At 36.4% G+C, this 15,304-nt stretch overlaps 1 protein-coding gene across 1 annotated transcript; it reads right to left on the bottom strand.

Moving 5' to 3' along the window:
* Positions 1–564: 564 nt before the first annotated feature.
* ints7 (integrator complex subunit 7) lies at positions 565–14,898 on the bottom strand. The gene is made up of 20 exons (XM_028440296.1): positions 14,714–14,898; positions 14,467–14,596; positions 13,489–13,635; positions 13,209–13,346; positions 13,072–13,118; positions 11,429–11,628; positions 11,225–11,347; positions 9,987–10,104; positions 9,741–9,875; positions 9,566–9,666; positions 8,341–8,580; positions 7,940–8,077; positions 7,659–7,865; positions 6,118–6,312; positions 5,015–5,118; positions 4,866–4,934; positions 4,634–4,766; positions 3,780–3,878; positions 1,633–1,818; positions 565–924 (listed from the first exon to the last, which is right to left on the bottom strand). The coding sequence occupies exons 1-20, from the start codon at positions 14,805–14,807 to the stop codon at positions 634–636; spliced, it is 2,895 nt and encodes a 964-aa protein (XP_028296097.1). The 5' UTR covers positions 14,808–14,898; the 3' UTR covers positions 565–633.
* Between the last annotated feature and the right edge of the window lie 406 nt (positions 14,899–15,304).

The following is a 15,304-nucleotide window of genomic DNA, read 5'->3' as shown; positions in this document are numbered from 1 at the left end:
TATAACGATCCACGCATCATTAGTGAAGCTCTGCTGCTTCATGTCCCGGTGAAGCCTGTTCCGTTTGCTAAGATCTGTGTGTGTGTGTGTGTGTGTGTCATTTGCCAATATTAAACAGAATCCTGTAAATAGAAAAACATACTCCCTACAGTTGGGAACCACTGCCTTAAAGATAAACATAGGCAGTGGCTATCTATACATTCGTATCAATATACCGACATTCTATCTGTACGCCGCGCCCCTATTAGGCCATTTTAGGTCACTTGATAGGTCAGTCATTGGCCAGATTAGGTCACATGACCAAGACTGAACCTAACCCTAACAATTGTTGTGATATTGGGTTATAACTTAACCCTAAACCTAACCCTAAAACGCTACGTACGTGTACTTCGGTAACCGTACCAATAGCACTGGGGGGGTTGTCCGTACGGCAACCGTACAGATAAACATTTTGATAAACATACCTTTGACTCTTGTACAACAGACTTTTAAGATGAAAATCTTTAATCACACATGGCTTAAATCAACAATTACCCTAAAATCCAAATTAACCATCCACCAAAGTCATTGAAATGCATTTTTTTATTCCATGGCACAAACAAACAATCACGTGTGGCTACATGAGCTCAGATGCTAGAAACGGGTGTATGCGGCCCTCTGGGGGGCGGCCTGGGCCCCTCCCGGCTGCTGTTGCTGCTGTTGGTGGCGTAGCTGCTGAGAAAACGGATCCTCCAGGGACTTCACCGACACCGTCGTCTTGGGCCCCGTTTTCCACTCGGTTCCGCTTTCATCCACCACGGACGCCTCCACGGTGACGCTGTGAGTTCCCAGGACGGAGAAGTTGAGCAGGAACTGGTTGCTGAAGTAGTCGTTGTGAGGCTCCACGCGCTGCTCTATCTCATTGGTTTTAGCGTCGAGTGGGATCTGAAAAATGAGGGATTAGCTTCTAAGTTACGTCAGCTACACCTGCGCCCATTGCCTCCCCAAAATAATCCTGACAAATAACACATTTTCAACAGAACAAGTAACGTCATATTTCAAAATTAATCAAACATAGAAAAATAAATGTAACTAATTATGTGCATGAAAAACAAATGTAAAAGTGCAGTAGTCAAAAATACAGGAAATAAAGAATCATTGTTTGGAATCTGTGTCAAAAAGCTTAAGAAATGACATAAAAAAAAATAATAGGAAATTCAGTGCGTGTATGAAATAAACTAACAGAACAAGTAAAGTCATGTTTCATGAATAAATTAAAACACAAAAACTAAATTAAACTAATAAAACCCAGATTTAAAAATGATATTTAATGACTAACAGTTATTAAGTCAAAAATACAGGGAATAAAGGAACATTCTGTCCCTGTTCGCACATCTAATGTAGTCTAATAATTACTTTTTTTAAATTTCTGTGACATTTTTAGGCTTCTCATTATTACTTTATTTGTGTGTAGGCATTTTGTTTCATCTTATTGATCTCAGAAATTGAAAAGTTTGTTGTGCCCCACCTGTCGTACCTCTATTCACCACCAGGGGGATGTGCTACACACTTTGAGAAGCACTGTGTTAGGTGAAAATAATAATATAACATGTAATAATATGCACAAATAAAAGCACAGCATATGAAGCGCACCTTATAGTCAGCTCCAGTCTTGCTCTGAAGAACTGAGGTAACGTTGAGACAGACCGACTGGATCTTCCGGAACAGTCCTGGAGTAGAGCCGTGCTGCACCACGCCCTCAACCTTTAGAGTCAGCTGCTGGTTGCTCTGCACTGGGATGGCTTCAGTCGGTGTTCGTGGTGATGGAGAAAGAGCAAGCTGGAAGAGCAAGTAGCAAAATATTAGAATAAAATGTCAAAAGACCGTTTACCAACACACAGGTTCACTTTTCTATATTTATATTTAAATTACATTATTGCAATATGACTCAAACTATTCATAAATTCAGCCATTTGTCACTAAAGGACCTTCTTGCTTAAATAGTTAAAAGCAAATCTTTATCTAAGAACACGGCAGCACCGACTGTCTGTACAAATAAATATGAATAATTATCTTTTTGTGTATTTTGGTTGTCATTTTGTATTTCTTTGTAATTTGTTGATGTTGTGTTGAGTGTTTTTGGAGTCATTTCATGTATTTTGTTGTGGTTTTGTATAGCTTTCCGTCATTCTGTGTACTTTTCCGGTCTCATTTTGTGTGGTTTTGAAATAATTTTAGGTGATTTCTATACTTTCTGTATTTTTGTGAGTTTTTGGTGTAAATATTGGGTATTTTTCCGTCATTCTGTGAGTGTGTGTGTGTTTCTTTTTTTTTTAAGTCATTTTGTGCATTTACTTTTGGGGGTCGCACAAAATTAGACCTCGGACCACATGTGGCCCCTGGGCCGCCAGTTGCCCATTTTTGTGGTACGGTATCATAATTATAGTCTCCTTTGTTTATGAACAAACACATACTGTCACATTCCCAATCCCCATCCCTTCAAACCATAAACTGAGTCAAAAATTATAACAATAAATCAAATAAATACATTTTAAAAAACCTGATTCTTAATACATTTTTTAAATGCTCAATTTTATTTATATTTTTGGTTTTACACACAAATATACCTTTAAATAATGACACTTTTACGTTGTAAGCTTTGAACAGCAATTTAGTCTTTCATTTCATGAATCCAAACTAAACTCATATGTTAAAGTTCAATTTATTTTAACACTTTTTTTTTTTCTTTAAATTAATGAGTAGATGCTTTAATGCTGTCCTTATGAAATAACTCATAGGTATACATCAAAGCAATCCATAGATGCCTCTGTAGAAGACTGACAGTTGGCAGTCGAAACATGTCAGGAGATCAAAGCAAATTTCAAAGGAAATTCCAAAGTAAATTTCCAGAAAAAAGTTTGTATGCATAAATGAAACCTTAACATATTATTTCAAAAAAGAAGACAAAATGAACTTGCTGGAATCAAACTAAACTCAATTAAAAACTATGAATGTTTCTAATATTTATGATGTGTTTACCTTGTTAAAAAGTTTAGATATAAACATTGGTTTGGTGCAGAGGTAGGCAACTTTTATTACAGCTGGCCCACAAAAATGTGTTTGTTTGATCAAAGGGCCACATTATCAACATTCATGTCAGCATTTACAATAATGACCAATCTGAGCATTAATACAGGAAACAACAAATAGGTTTTATATTCATTTTGTGTGTTTTTCCGTCATTCTACGTATGTTTGTCTTGCACGTTGAGGCACTTTTTGCATTTCTGTTGTCCTTTTACGTATTTTCTTCCCGAAAAATATGTTTTTTTGAGTAATTTTTGTGTATTTCTGTTGTCATTTTGCTTGTTTGTTAGTACTGTGGGTGTGTGGAGTCATTTTTGGAGTTTTTCTTGTCTTTTTGTGTACATATGTTGTCATTTTCTATAATTCTGTATATTTTTCTGAGTAATTTCGTGTATTGCTGTTGTGGTTTTGTTCATTTTTTGGAGTAGATTTGTGTGTTTGAGGACTATTTTCCGTGTTTTCCCGTCGTCTTTTACTGTATTTTCCTACAATGTTCTCATTCTTTTGTTTTGTGTGTATTTTTTTGTCATTTTGTATGTTTACTTTGGGGGCCACATCATTTTAGATCGGCAGTATGTGGCCCCCGGGCCACCAGTTGCCTATGTCTGGTTTAGTGCATCACATCCTTGAAATGTAATTTTACTAGTTCTCAGATTGATTTGAAGTAATCTCAGGTTATTTTTTTAGTAACATAATAAATGTTAATGTATTTACCTTGATGCTGGTTGACTGAAGCTTTTGGAAAAAGTATCTTTGAAAAGACAGCGGCACTTTGAGCAAAGCAATGACAGCGTCACAGAGACATCTCGTGTGCTGAAAGACACAATGTGAAAGGCACAACTTCAAGATATCCTTCACTTAAAAACTCAAAGATACATTAGGAAGCATTCCAGCAGGTAATTCATACACATTGTGTTATAATATTCTTGTGTTATAATATTCTTTTCATCACAGTCGACTGAAAGTCAGCTGATAAATGCTGGAAAATTCACCAAGGGTTAACACTACACAGCTTCAACGTTTCATAAAGTAACTTCATTAGTGACTAACTGACATGCTCTCACACACGTTGCTTTGCACTTTAGGGCACACGTGCAAAATATACATTACTTTAGGGTACATGCAATACACATAGCACTACAGGATACATGTGCAATACACACAGCACTATAGGGTATGTGCAATATATTAGTTTGTTCTCATCACACTGGAGAAATGACGTGATTAAATTTGTTTATTTATTTTTTCACAACTAGAATACAAAACTAAGGAATTGTAAATTAATGAGTTAACTTTTTTTCTGCCTGACCACACCTGAATTTGTGGCGGTAAATCTCTTTTCTCCTGTACTGTGTTGACTTTGCTGTTGTTTGTGAACTTAATGTGTGTGTGTGTGTGTGTGTGTGTGTGCGCTTTTGATTATAATGTCTTGTATGTTTTTAATGGTACCATCAGCCTGTCCATGAACAATAGATTGAAATTAGCCTGTGGCGAAAATCTGACATATTTCCACATCTCAATATGTACTGTCCCATTTCTAAATAAATACATTAAATTTAAGGTCTCACCTGGTATGAAACTGGAGGGTGTTTGTTGGTGAGACCCTCAACTTCCTCCAGCACCTGGTTGAACACAGACATCATCCGACGTTCGTACTCGCTCTGAGTCTCTACCAAACCCACTGAGCCGTACTCCTGGAAGCTAAAAGTAAACCATCCAAAGTTTGGAATAACCCAGAGGAAGCAAAAAAAATCAATCATTCTCAATAGGAATTTTATTGATGTTTTCTAAAACCTTCACCTGGCAGCCTGTGGGTCAAGTATCAAAGCTTCGATCACATGTGACACAAGCAAACAGCTCTGCTGTTGTCTGGATGGGCAGTCAAAGAAAAAAAAAGTACATGATAATAATAATGAGCCCATGTCGTGTCCTGTGGTGTTGAAGGATACAGCTCCACGTTGCGTAGAGTGGCGTAATCAGAGTCAAACGATGACTGGTGGAGATCAGCAAAGCGAGCAGCAAGACCTCGAAACTCCTCCATGCAAACCTTCATCTGAGGAGGAAAATAAGACGTAACCTCATGAAGGATTACACTAGTGCTGCTTTTATAACGCATTGTATTTTTGAGTGAATATTTCCAGGAAATACGCTGATAATTATACACAGAGCACAAAGTTAATCATTTAAAGCAGTGGTTCCGTCTATAACAAGGAATAAAGGGGAGAACTTTTTGGGGCACATCAATAAAGTCAGCAAAATGATGGTCCATTGTTCTATGAATCTGTGATAACCACATGTATTTATCTGAATAATATCCACTGTTATCCAGGAAGTTTATCATTATTTGTGCCATAGTGTATAGTCATCTAAAAGATGTAAATCCTTATTTTAATCAGAAATAAAATGAGACAAAAGTTTTAAATTAAAGTGGCCAAAAACTGACAGAAAAAGTGGTAAAAAAGGTTCAAAGTATCAATATTGGAACAATTAGTTTAAACCAGCAAATATTGGGCATGAAAACTCATGAATGGGATTAAATTGGCAAAAAAATAAGCATGAAATATGAGGAGAAGACGTTAAAGGTGACAATAATGGGTCAATATATGTGACATTAGGAGGGAAAAGTGGTGGAAAATGCCAAAAACATCTTGCAAGTGGAAAAAAAGTGCAGAAAAGACATTGAAATTTGATGAAGTGGCAGAAATGGGAGTAAAAATGTAGCAAAAATGCATTAAAAGGAGGAAAAACATGGAAAGAAAAAGTGATGGAAATAAGTCAAAATAGGGCAAAAATAAGCTCAAATTACTCAGAATATATAATATAATATAATTTTCCTTCCCAGTGTCTTGCGACCCCAAGGTTAAGAACCCCTGTTTGAAAGAAACTGTTGCAAAAATGAGTCATTTGCATTTGTGTGTTTTTTTTTTAACGACTGTATTTTTAACATGCGTCACAAAAACAAATGAGCGATTCAGCTCCTTTGTCCCTTCAGAATAAAAGCTCATACAGCTTTGGTGAAAACTCCCTTGTTGAAGCCTTATTTGAACGTTACCTGCGTTGCGATGCGTCCACATCTCTGCAGGTCATTCCCTGAGGTGAGGGCGATGGTGGTGGCGATGGCGGGGGGCGGGCTGGTTTTTAGGCTGTTGCACGTACAGATGAGATGAGACAGAGCCTGTAGGGTGTCGATCCGCAGCTTAATGAACTGGCACTGGAATGTTAGCGGGCTCAGAGGAGTGCTGGCAGCCTGTCGGGGAGAGAATAATCAGATATAGGTCCACAGACACCACAGATATAAAAATCACACAGGAAACTAATGAGACTCACTGTGACAGGAAGTTAGGAAACCTAACCCTCGGGGCCCCTTTGGGGACCAAACGTGTACCTTCTGCTGATTCAGTGTTTTAACTTCTCAATATCTCATTTTGTTTGAAGACTAGTGTATGAACTTCGGCCAGGAGTTTTCTTTTATTGCCATGTTCATAATTCCATGATCACTTTTATCGCAAGATGTATTAAATAAGAAATATAAAATATACTGACACTTTTTGTGTTTGGGACCAATTTGGTCCCATTGACTCCCATTATAACCACATATTTTGGACATAATGTTATTCTGACATAATAATGGTTTTCTATAAATAGCCAATAAATCTAAACCTCTGCCTTCAAATTACACCTAATTTTTGGATAAAAAAAAGGAATAATGTGTGTTTTTCTCATTTGTTTCTATGACAAAAATGACAACGTAAAAGTATAAAAATACCATGAAAAACTTTTTATCTATGGATAGGGTTAGTTGTTTAAAATATCTGATGTGAAAAAAGTGAGGAAAAAATATTTATATCCAACACTTTTATGAAAGGCACCGTTTTAGTACCTAAGCTCAGAGTGTAGGTTGTTTTCAATAAATGCTCACAGCTCTAAAAGTAAAATCAATGTTCCTATCAATTATTGACCTAGTCAAGGCTGTAATAACTTCTTACCAAAAATTCCTCTTTGCCCCTTATTTTTGAAAAAAAAAAAAAAAAAAGAAAGAAATTGTATTTTTTTCAAAAAAATGCATATTTTGTGTTTTTTATGTTTTTCTTATTGAAAAATTGTGTTTTTAATAACAGAAAGGGCATAAAGGTAAATACATTTATAGAAATACAATGAAAACTTTATATGTATGGTTAGGTCTGAAGTTGTTGAAAATATTTTATGTGGAAAAAAAGTGGGAATTAATATTTATAAATGACATTTTGAAAACACTTTTATGAGGTATAGGTTGTTTTCAATAAATGCTCACAGCTCTAAAAGTAATAATGCCTTAAAAATCAATGTTCCTATAAATTACTGACCTAGTCAAGGCTGTAATAACTTCATACCAAATATTCTTCTTTGTACCTTATTTGTGAAAAAAAAAAAAATGCACATTTTGTTTTTTTCTTATTGAAAGAAAACCAGTGTTTTTTATGACCGAAAGGGAATAAAAAGGTTAAATGCTAATGCTTGCCACAAAGCAGTTAGTAACTAATTACATTAAACACTGTTATTGAAGGAAAAAGCAACAGTTATTTCAGACGAGCAGATGTCTGGTGGTGAACTGACTGTGAGGGAGGCGATGCCCTTCTGATAGGAGCGCAGGGCTTCAGCGATGGCGCTCATAGCTCCACAGTAGTCTCCATCCTTGATGTGACTCAGGCACTGCTCGGCCTGGGAAAACTCCTTCAGGCTGTTCAACCAGAAGTAAAAATGCTCCGATGCCACACGGGTCCGCAGACTCTGATACAGCTCACTGGAGAACTCATGGCATCCCTGAAACATCAGAGAGGAACTTTACTTCCTGGTTACAGATGCGTTTACTTTATGTCATCTAAACGTTCACTCGCCATGCGGGAGGCTTGTCTAGCGATGCGATAAACTGTCCATCCATTGGCCACGTTCTCCAGCTGCTGTTTGATGACCATCTTCACTTCACTTGATAGAGACGATTGGCTCGCAACAAAAATGACTGTTGCCAGAGAAAGCTGCAGGAACCACAGAGAAGGAAGTTCAGGAAATAGATTCCTGATACCTTGTGTGTGTGGAGCGAGAGAGAGAAAGAGAGAGAAGTGCACTCTGTGGGACGTGACGAAGCGCTCAGCCGCTCCGTATAAAATAAGGTCACCCATACAAACTCGCACGGATGCGACCAGATAAAATTTTCACTCACGCACACTGAAAATATACTCGCATATGCGACCATTTTGGTCGCAGTATTGAGCCCTGTTACTGATGTTTTGTTTCTCACCAGAAGCTCCTGCTGTTTGTCAGTGGAGGAGTGACTGGCCACCCGGTACAGATCCACCAGATCCCCCAGCATCCCGTCTCCCAGCACCGGTTGTTGGGTGGCGATGGCGGCGAGGGCGTGGCATAGGAGGACGCGGGAGGAGTCACAGGACAGGTGGAGCTGACCCAGCAGGAACTCCACTGCTGATTGGCTGAGGTGGGGTCGGCTTTTCAGCAGCTTCACTAGCGACGTGAGCGTCGTCTGCAAAGGTATTGAAATATATAAGGGTTAAAAGTTATGGTTTATAACAGTGGTTCTCAACATTTTTCTTGTGACCACATTTTTTAAAATCACAAATTTCTGGCGACCCATGGACACTTTTTTCTCTCTAAAATTAGTTTTTTAATCATGTTTGTTGTACTGTTACAAATACACAGAGTAGCCAGTATTATTGTGACAATATGCACCAGCTCAGATATTTTTTATACTGCATTTTAGTTTATCTAGATTTATATTTGTGTTACAAGATTGTGTGTAGTTTTCATTTGAAACATAATACACATTTTTGAAGCCCTTTGAGCTTTCTTCCTCTTCCTGCACTGTATATCTATTTCCGTCATGTATTGTTTTTTAATTGTGCAAAATCGATAAATAAAAATAAATTATTACTAGACATTTCAGGCAACAACACTTTAATTATATATCCAGTTGACCCCAAAGCTGAAAAACACTGCACTAAAGGACATTTCTGCATCTAAAAGTTAAAAAATAAAAAAAATGATTAAAAAATATAATCTAAATGTGTAATTTTTAAATTATATTACTACTAGACATTTTAATTTTATTTCTGGGCGACCCCACATGGGGTCACGACCCCAAGGTTGAAAAAACCCTGCACTAGAAGATGTTGCTGTAATTATAAAGTAAATAAAGAAATTAAAAATATAATTTAAATGTGTGATTTTTTTTTAACTTTTATTTCTGGGCGACCCCACGTGGGGTCACGACCCTAAGGTTAAAAACCCTGCTCTAAGGACACTGCTGCAAATAAAAAATTAATCAAGTAGTAAAAATACTATTTTAATGAATATTTTTATTTTATGTTATTATTACTAGACATTTCAAGCAACCAACTTTTTGGTTTCAATTTGATGCATTTTAATGAAATAAAATATATTTCATTAAAATGCATCAAATTGAAACCAAAAAGTTCCAGGTCTAATCATTCATTTAAACTGTGTCGTACTTTGAGTGTAGCCTGTGCACTGGGGCTGCTGTCCTGACTGCACAGCATCAGAAGGGACTGCACCCCCAGAACAGTGTCCTGCTCTAACTGAGCTGTGTCGACTGTGAAGAAAAACACAGAATGAAAACACATTCCATCAACGCTGATCGTAACATTGGGAAAAGCTCGATCCCACCTTTTCCTGTACAGGAAATGGCGATGTTTGAGAGCACAATGACCCCGTGTGCAGCCACAGCCAGGTTGCTATGGTAACAGCACTCCTGTGCCAGTTTAACCAGGTCAGTGAGCCGGGGGTGAACTGAAGAGCCACCTGAAAGAAAAAAAGGGTTTACACAACGTGAATTAGATGAGATTAGTTCAAAAGACAGCAGCTGCATGAGTGGAATTAGTGAATGTCTAAAAGTTGAAACATGAACATTACCTGTAACGCTACTAAAATACTGTTTGACTGCGATTGTTCCCGACAGAGTGGACAAAACCGACAACATTCCCAGCTTTAAACTGTTGTAAGGGATGTTCAGGGCACATTCACACAGGGTCTGCAGAAGAAAGAAGCTGAAATTAGATTTGATAAATAATAGAACATGCCAGGGGGAACCAGAGGTGGGAACAAGTCACTGGTTCTCAAGTCGAAGTCAAATGTCCTCAGCTTTAATTTACAAACAATGAATTACATATTTGAGTTCATATTTCTCCAATAATAGTGATATAATCTGACATAATGATTCTAAAAACAAATCAGTCCAGCATTGTTTGAGATTTTTTAAATGTTCATAATTCCTCTGTTAACCAAACAAATTTTCCATATCAATTATTAATGACGGTATAATCTTTAAATCTAAAGGAAATCGCTCATTTTCTCTACTAGTGAGCGCACGTCTCAGCCTAGTTTGATGTTTCCACCTGTTTCCTGATTGGCTGTAAGTTTGTTTAAAGGTAGACCTGTTAATCAAAGTCCCGTCCAAAAAAAAAAAAAAAAAAAAGTCCTGTCCCACAGGGGTTTGAGCACTTATTGCTCATTAATAATAATAACTGCATTTTATTAAATCTTTAGTCATGGAAGGGTAAGAAGTCAAGTCTTCCCAAATCAATAAACTCAAGTCTGAGTTGAGTCACGAGTCATTAAACAATTTACGTAAATTATTATTTGGGTTTTTTTTTTTTTGTTTTAAATGATATAATTTTAATTTTGTCTACTTATTTTTATTTTAAATATTTGTATGTTGTGTGTTTACATTTTATTGTGTGTATTTGATTTATTTTGTAAATTTTGTTTACTTTATTTATATGTGTACATGTGCATATATCTATGGGTATGTGTGTGTCTATATACATATATATGCACTTTTTCTAATTTTGTGTGACCCCCTTTTTCCCTCTTCTTTCTAATTTCAATTTTTGCTATTATTCCTACTGTTACTATCAATGCTACTAGTTTTTTTATGCATGTAATTATTATCCCAAATGTGGAAATGTTTGCTAATTGAGTGCCAAAAATGTGAAATAAAAAGAGTTTTGAAAAAAAAAAGTCACGAGTCATTTGTTTTCAAGACTAAGTCGAGGTTGTAAGTCATCAAATTTGTGACTCCAGTCCAAGTCATGTGACTCCAGTCCACACCTCTGCTTGAAACTGTGACATCCCATCATCACATTCCCCACCTGTGTGTTCTCTCTGGTCCACATGTGAGGAGCCTTTTTAGCCAAGAGTTTGAGGTCATGAATTCCGAGCCTTTTCACAGCTTTTCTGGGATCATCTTTAAGGTACTGAAGGAGAAGCTGCAACTGTATGAGCAAAAGATCCATGAGAGTTGTTTAAAGCAGTATACACTAACAGCAAAACAAATACAGAGAGCTGACACGTGCCTGCTTGGGGATGTCGATGAGGGAGGCGGCAGCCAGCTGGGTGAAAGTGTGCAGTGACACAATGACCATGGGGGTGGAGGGGTAGGAGGTGACCAGGTGCTGGAGCAGCTCTCGGCTGCTGGAGGCCAAACTGGCATCGTGATGCATGTGTTGCAGCATCGGAATCAACTTTAGCTTCAGGTCGACTGGAGTGTCCAAACCTGTGGTAAAAACACACTGTTACACACGCTTAAAAATCCATTGATACATCTTTTTTTCACATTTATTTTAATTTTATTCAAGAACAGTCATGTAGAGACAGGGCCATGTATAAGGAGGAATAAAGGGGAGAGATTTTGGGGTACATCAATAAAGTCAGCAAAAAATGGTCCATTGTTCTATGAATCTGTGATAACCACATTTATTTATTCATCTGAATAAAATCCAGTGTTATCCAGAAAGTTGATTATTATTTGCGCCATAGTATACAGTCATCTAAAAGATGTAAATCCTTGTTTTAATCAAAAATTAAATGGGTTAAAGTGACCAAATATGGTGAAAATGGTGGTGAAATGGGAATTTAAAAAACACAGAAATTGGTTTAAAGTGTCAATATTGGCTTGAAAGTGGCAAAAAAGAGGAACAATTAGTTTAAACTGGCAAATAATGGGCATGATAAATCATGAATGTGGTTAAAAGGGCAAAAATATGCTTGAAATATGGTGAAAAGAGGTTAAAAGTGACAATAATGGGTCAACATACGCAACATTAGGTGGGAAAATGGTGGAAAGTCAAGTCAAGTCAAGTCAAAGTGTTTATTGTCATCTGTACAGTTAGAAACACGTTTCCCTGTACAATGAAATTCTTGCTTTGCCGACCGCCAGTGAATGCCTACGTAATAAAGGAATAAATAATAAAGGAATAAATCGAGATAAAAGAACTTAAAAGTACAGAAAATGTCTTGAAAGTGGAAAAAAAAAGTGCAGAAAATGTCTTGAAAGTGGAAAAAAAAAGTGCAGAAAAGGCAAAATAATGGCAAGAAAAAGTGTTAAGAACACTGTAGGGTAAAATATGGCAACTTTGGCGTAGTTGCAGAAAAAAGGGTAAAATTAACCAAAAATGGGATCAAATTATTCAAAAAATATTCTCGGTATCTTAACGATATCTGGAGACCCCCTCCCATGTCTCACGACCCAAATGGGATCCTGACCCCAAGGTTGAGAACACCTAATCTAAAACCAAAGAAATGTTCAGCAACATCAGTCAACAAAAGCTTTTTTCTGATTTAAAGGACTTCTGAATATAATAAATAAATAAATACATTAAAGCTGGAGATTATTATTAAAATGCTGGCCCAAGAATACATTTAATATTTTTATGATCATGCAAATGCATCCACTCAGAGAGATTTATCACGATTTAGGATCAATTGATTAACAAGACACCATCATGTGGTGTGGAGTTAAAATTATAGTTTTCCATTCTTAGAGTAAAAAACATTAAAGCCTGTATTTGTGTTTCTTTATAGTATTTTAGGCTCCTCCTTGGGTTTCAGGGTAATGTTGTTTTGGGAACAGCATATAGTATTAGTACATGTATGACAATTGTAGTCTTAGCTTTTTATTTTTGTGTGTGGCATTTTTAATCCAAATAAAACAACTCACCTTGAATCATTTCACTGACTTTGTTACATATTCCAGCTGCAAAATCTCTAAAATCAAAAACAAAAATCTGTTAGTTTTACTTTGCCAGGTTATTTTTTTCCCCACTTTAGGCCAATTTTACTCCTGAAACTTCTTACTTGGACTGAGCTGAAAAGCTCGCAGCAGCAAATATAGCAGCCTCCACTTCCACGTTATCATGAGAATCCAGGCTTTGGCGAATACTGTGATGTGCATTTTTCCTCTCTGGTATGATGGAGGCCAAACTCCCCAGCATTCTGAAAACAAAAAACATCAGGAATAAAATGCTTAAGAATCTCAAAGGTCTGTAAATAGCAGGGATTTGACATTTAGTGTCATTTATGATAATACTATAATGCAAATGTGCCACAATGTCACATTTTTTGTGGCTTCCTTTACCTCAGAGTGATGGCTCTGGCCACTGGGTCATTGCTATGGATGACTGAAAAAACCCTTTTGACAAATTCATCCACATTCAGAATCTTCTCCAAGTGTTTCTCACTTTGTTGAGTTACTTTCAGCACACAGAGACGGAGAAAGTTATTTCTGCAGAGGAGAAATATAAACTTTACATCACAACATAACAAACCAGAGACTACTTCCTTTTCAATTTCATGCCAATCTTCTAAAATGCTTTTCTTCATTGACAATCAAGATGATTAACACTAAAGAAAACACCTACACACAAATAATAATAATGATGAGAAGCCTAAAAATGTAGGAGAAATTAAAAGTGTATTAAATTATTAAAGTGCATTAGATGGCACAGATTGCAAAGAATGTTTCGTTAATTCCTTCTGTATTTTTGACTGCTGCACTTTTAATTAATTTATTTTTTTAAACAAGTGATTCATTTCGTTTTCATTTATTCATAAAATATGTTAGTTTCATTATGAAACATGATGTTCACTTTTTTATTTTCTTAAGCTTTTTGGCACAGGTTGCAAACAATTTTACATTATTACCTGCATTTTTAAATATCTTTCTTATGCAGGTGATTATAGTTTTAGATTTTTTATGAAAAATTATTTCCTAAAAATTTAAAAACATGGCATTTGTCAGGGTTATTTGGGGACCAATGGGCTTCACTTAGTGGGGAATACCCAAAAAAGTTTGTGAACCACTGGCATAGTCTCAAAATAATTAAAGCATAGTATTTACATTTTTAGCGCAGTTTTACGAACAACAAAATGAGCAATCTACTAAAAATAATGTAGGTTTTGGCCCCAGTGGGTTTGCATGTTCTCTCTAAGCTTTTCTCTCAGTACATAAATAATAGAAGAATATCTTAATGCAGATTAAAGGTATTGCATTATTCTCGTTGTCTTCAAACTAGACAAATAAATTACATAATTAGGCTTTTCCAGTCAAACATACCCAAGTCTGAAAATGTCTGCTAGTTTGAGGAAAGCTGAGTTGATGAGGATGGGAAAAGGATACTTCTGGAACAGTTTGGGAAAGAGAACTACAGCCTCACACTGCTCTCCGAGCTTCCCCGAACGAAGCCCTAAGAAACACGACAAAGAAACAACTAAAAATCAAGCAGCACAAACATAAACACAAACAGGGCAGCAGCGGCGATCAATGAATTGGCGCTAGCTCGTTAGCACACAAGCTAACGCACCTTTATCCAGCTCCAAAAGAGCCGAGTTAGCGTCCAGTTCTTGTTCGCCATAACAGGCCTCTGACAGGAATGACCGTGCTGTAGAAAGTGACATTACTGGAGTGTTTATTATTTTAAATGTGCACCAGTGTAAACATTAAGATGACACTGGTCTCCATTTTCTTCTTCTACTGTTTTTTTTTTCTTCTTCTACTACTATTTCTTCTTCGTCTAAGTTTTACTGGGCGTTAGCAAACAACTGAAGTTACTGCCACCGCTGGTCAGGAGGGTGAACTATTCACAAAAAATAAACAAAAAACTTTATTCTATGTATTACTTTGATGGCGCGTAATGAATAATGCACAAATAACTGAGAAAATACTACCAATAGTGATATATTTATATTATATATATTGTAGGCGTTACATAAACTATGTTTAAAAGCAAATGTTCAAAAGCTATGAAGCCCCTAAAGAGACATGATAAAAAACATAAAAGAAAAATTAAATATAGAATTTCCCTTTAGGGGCTCCATAAAAAGCAGTTTTGGGATTTAAAAAAAGAAAACGTATTGGATGAAGACAATATGAAAAAGCGTATTTGATGCATTAA

Source organism: Gouania willdenowi, chromosome 24 (assembly GCF_900634775.1).
Source record: "Gouania willdenowi chromosome 24, fGouWil2.1, whole genome shotgun sequence".
In the NCBI taxonomy this organism is placed as follows: domain Eukaryota; kingdom Metazoa; phylum Chordata; class Actinopteri; order Blenniiformes; family Gobiesocidae; genus Gouania; species Gouania willdenowi.
The sequence above is the reverse complement of the archived record's forward strand: the minus strand, read 5'-3'. Positions and strand labels throughout refer to the sequence as shown.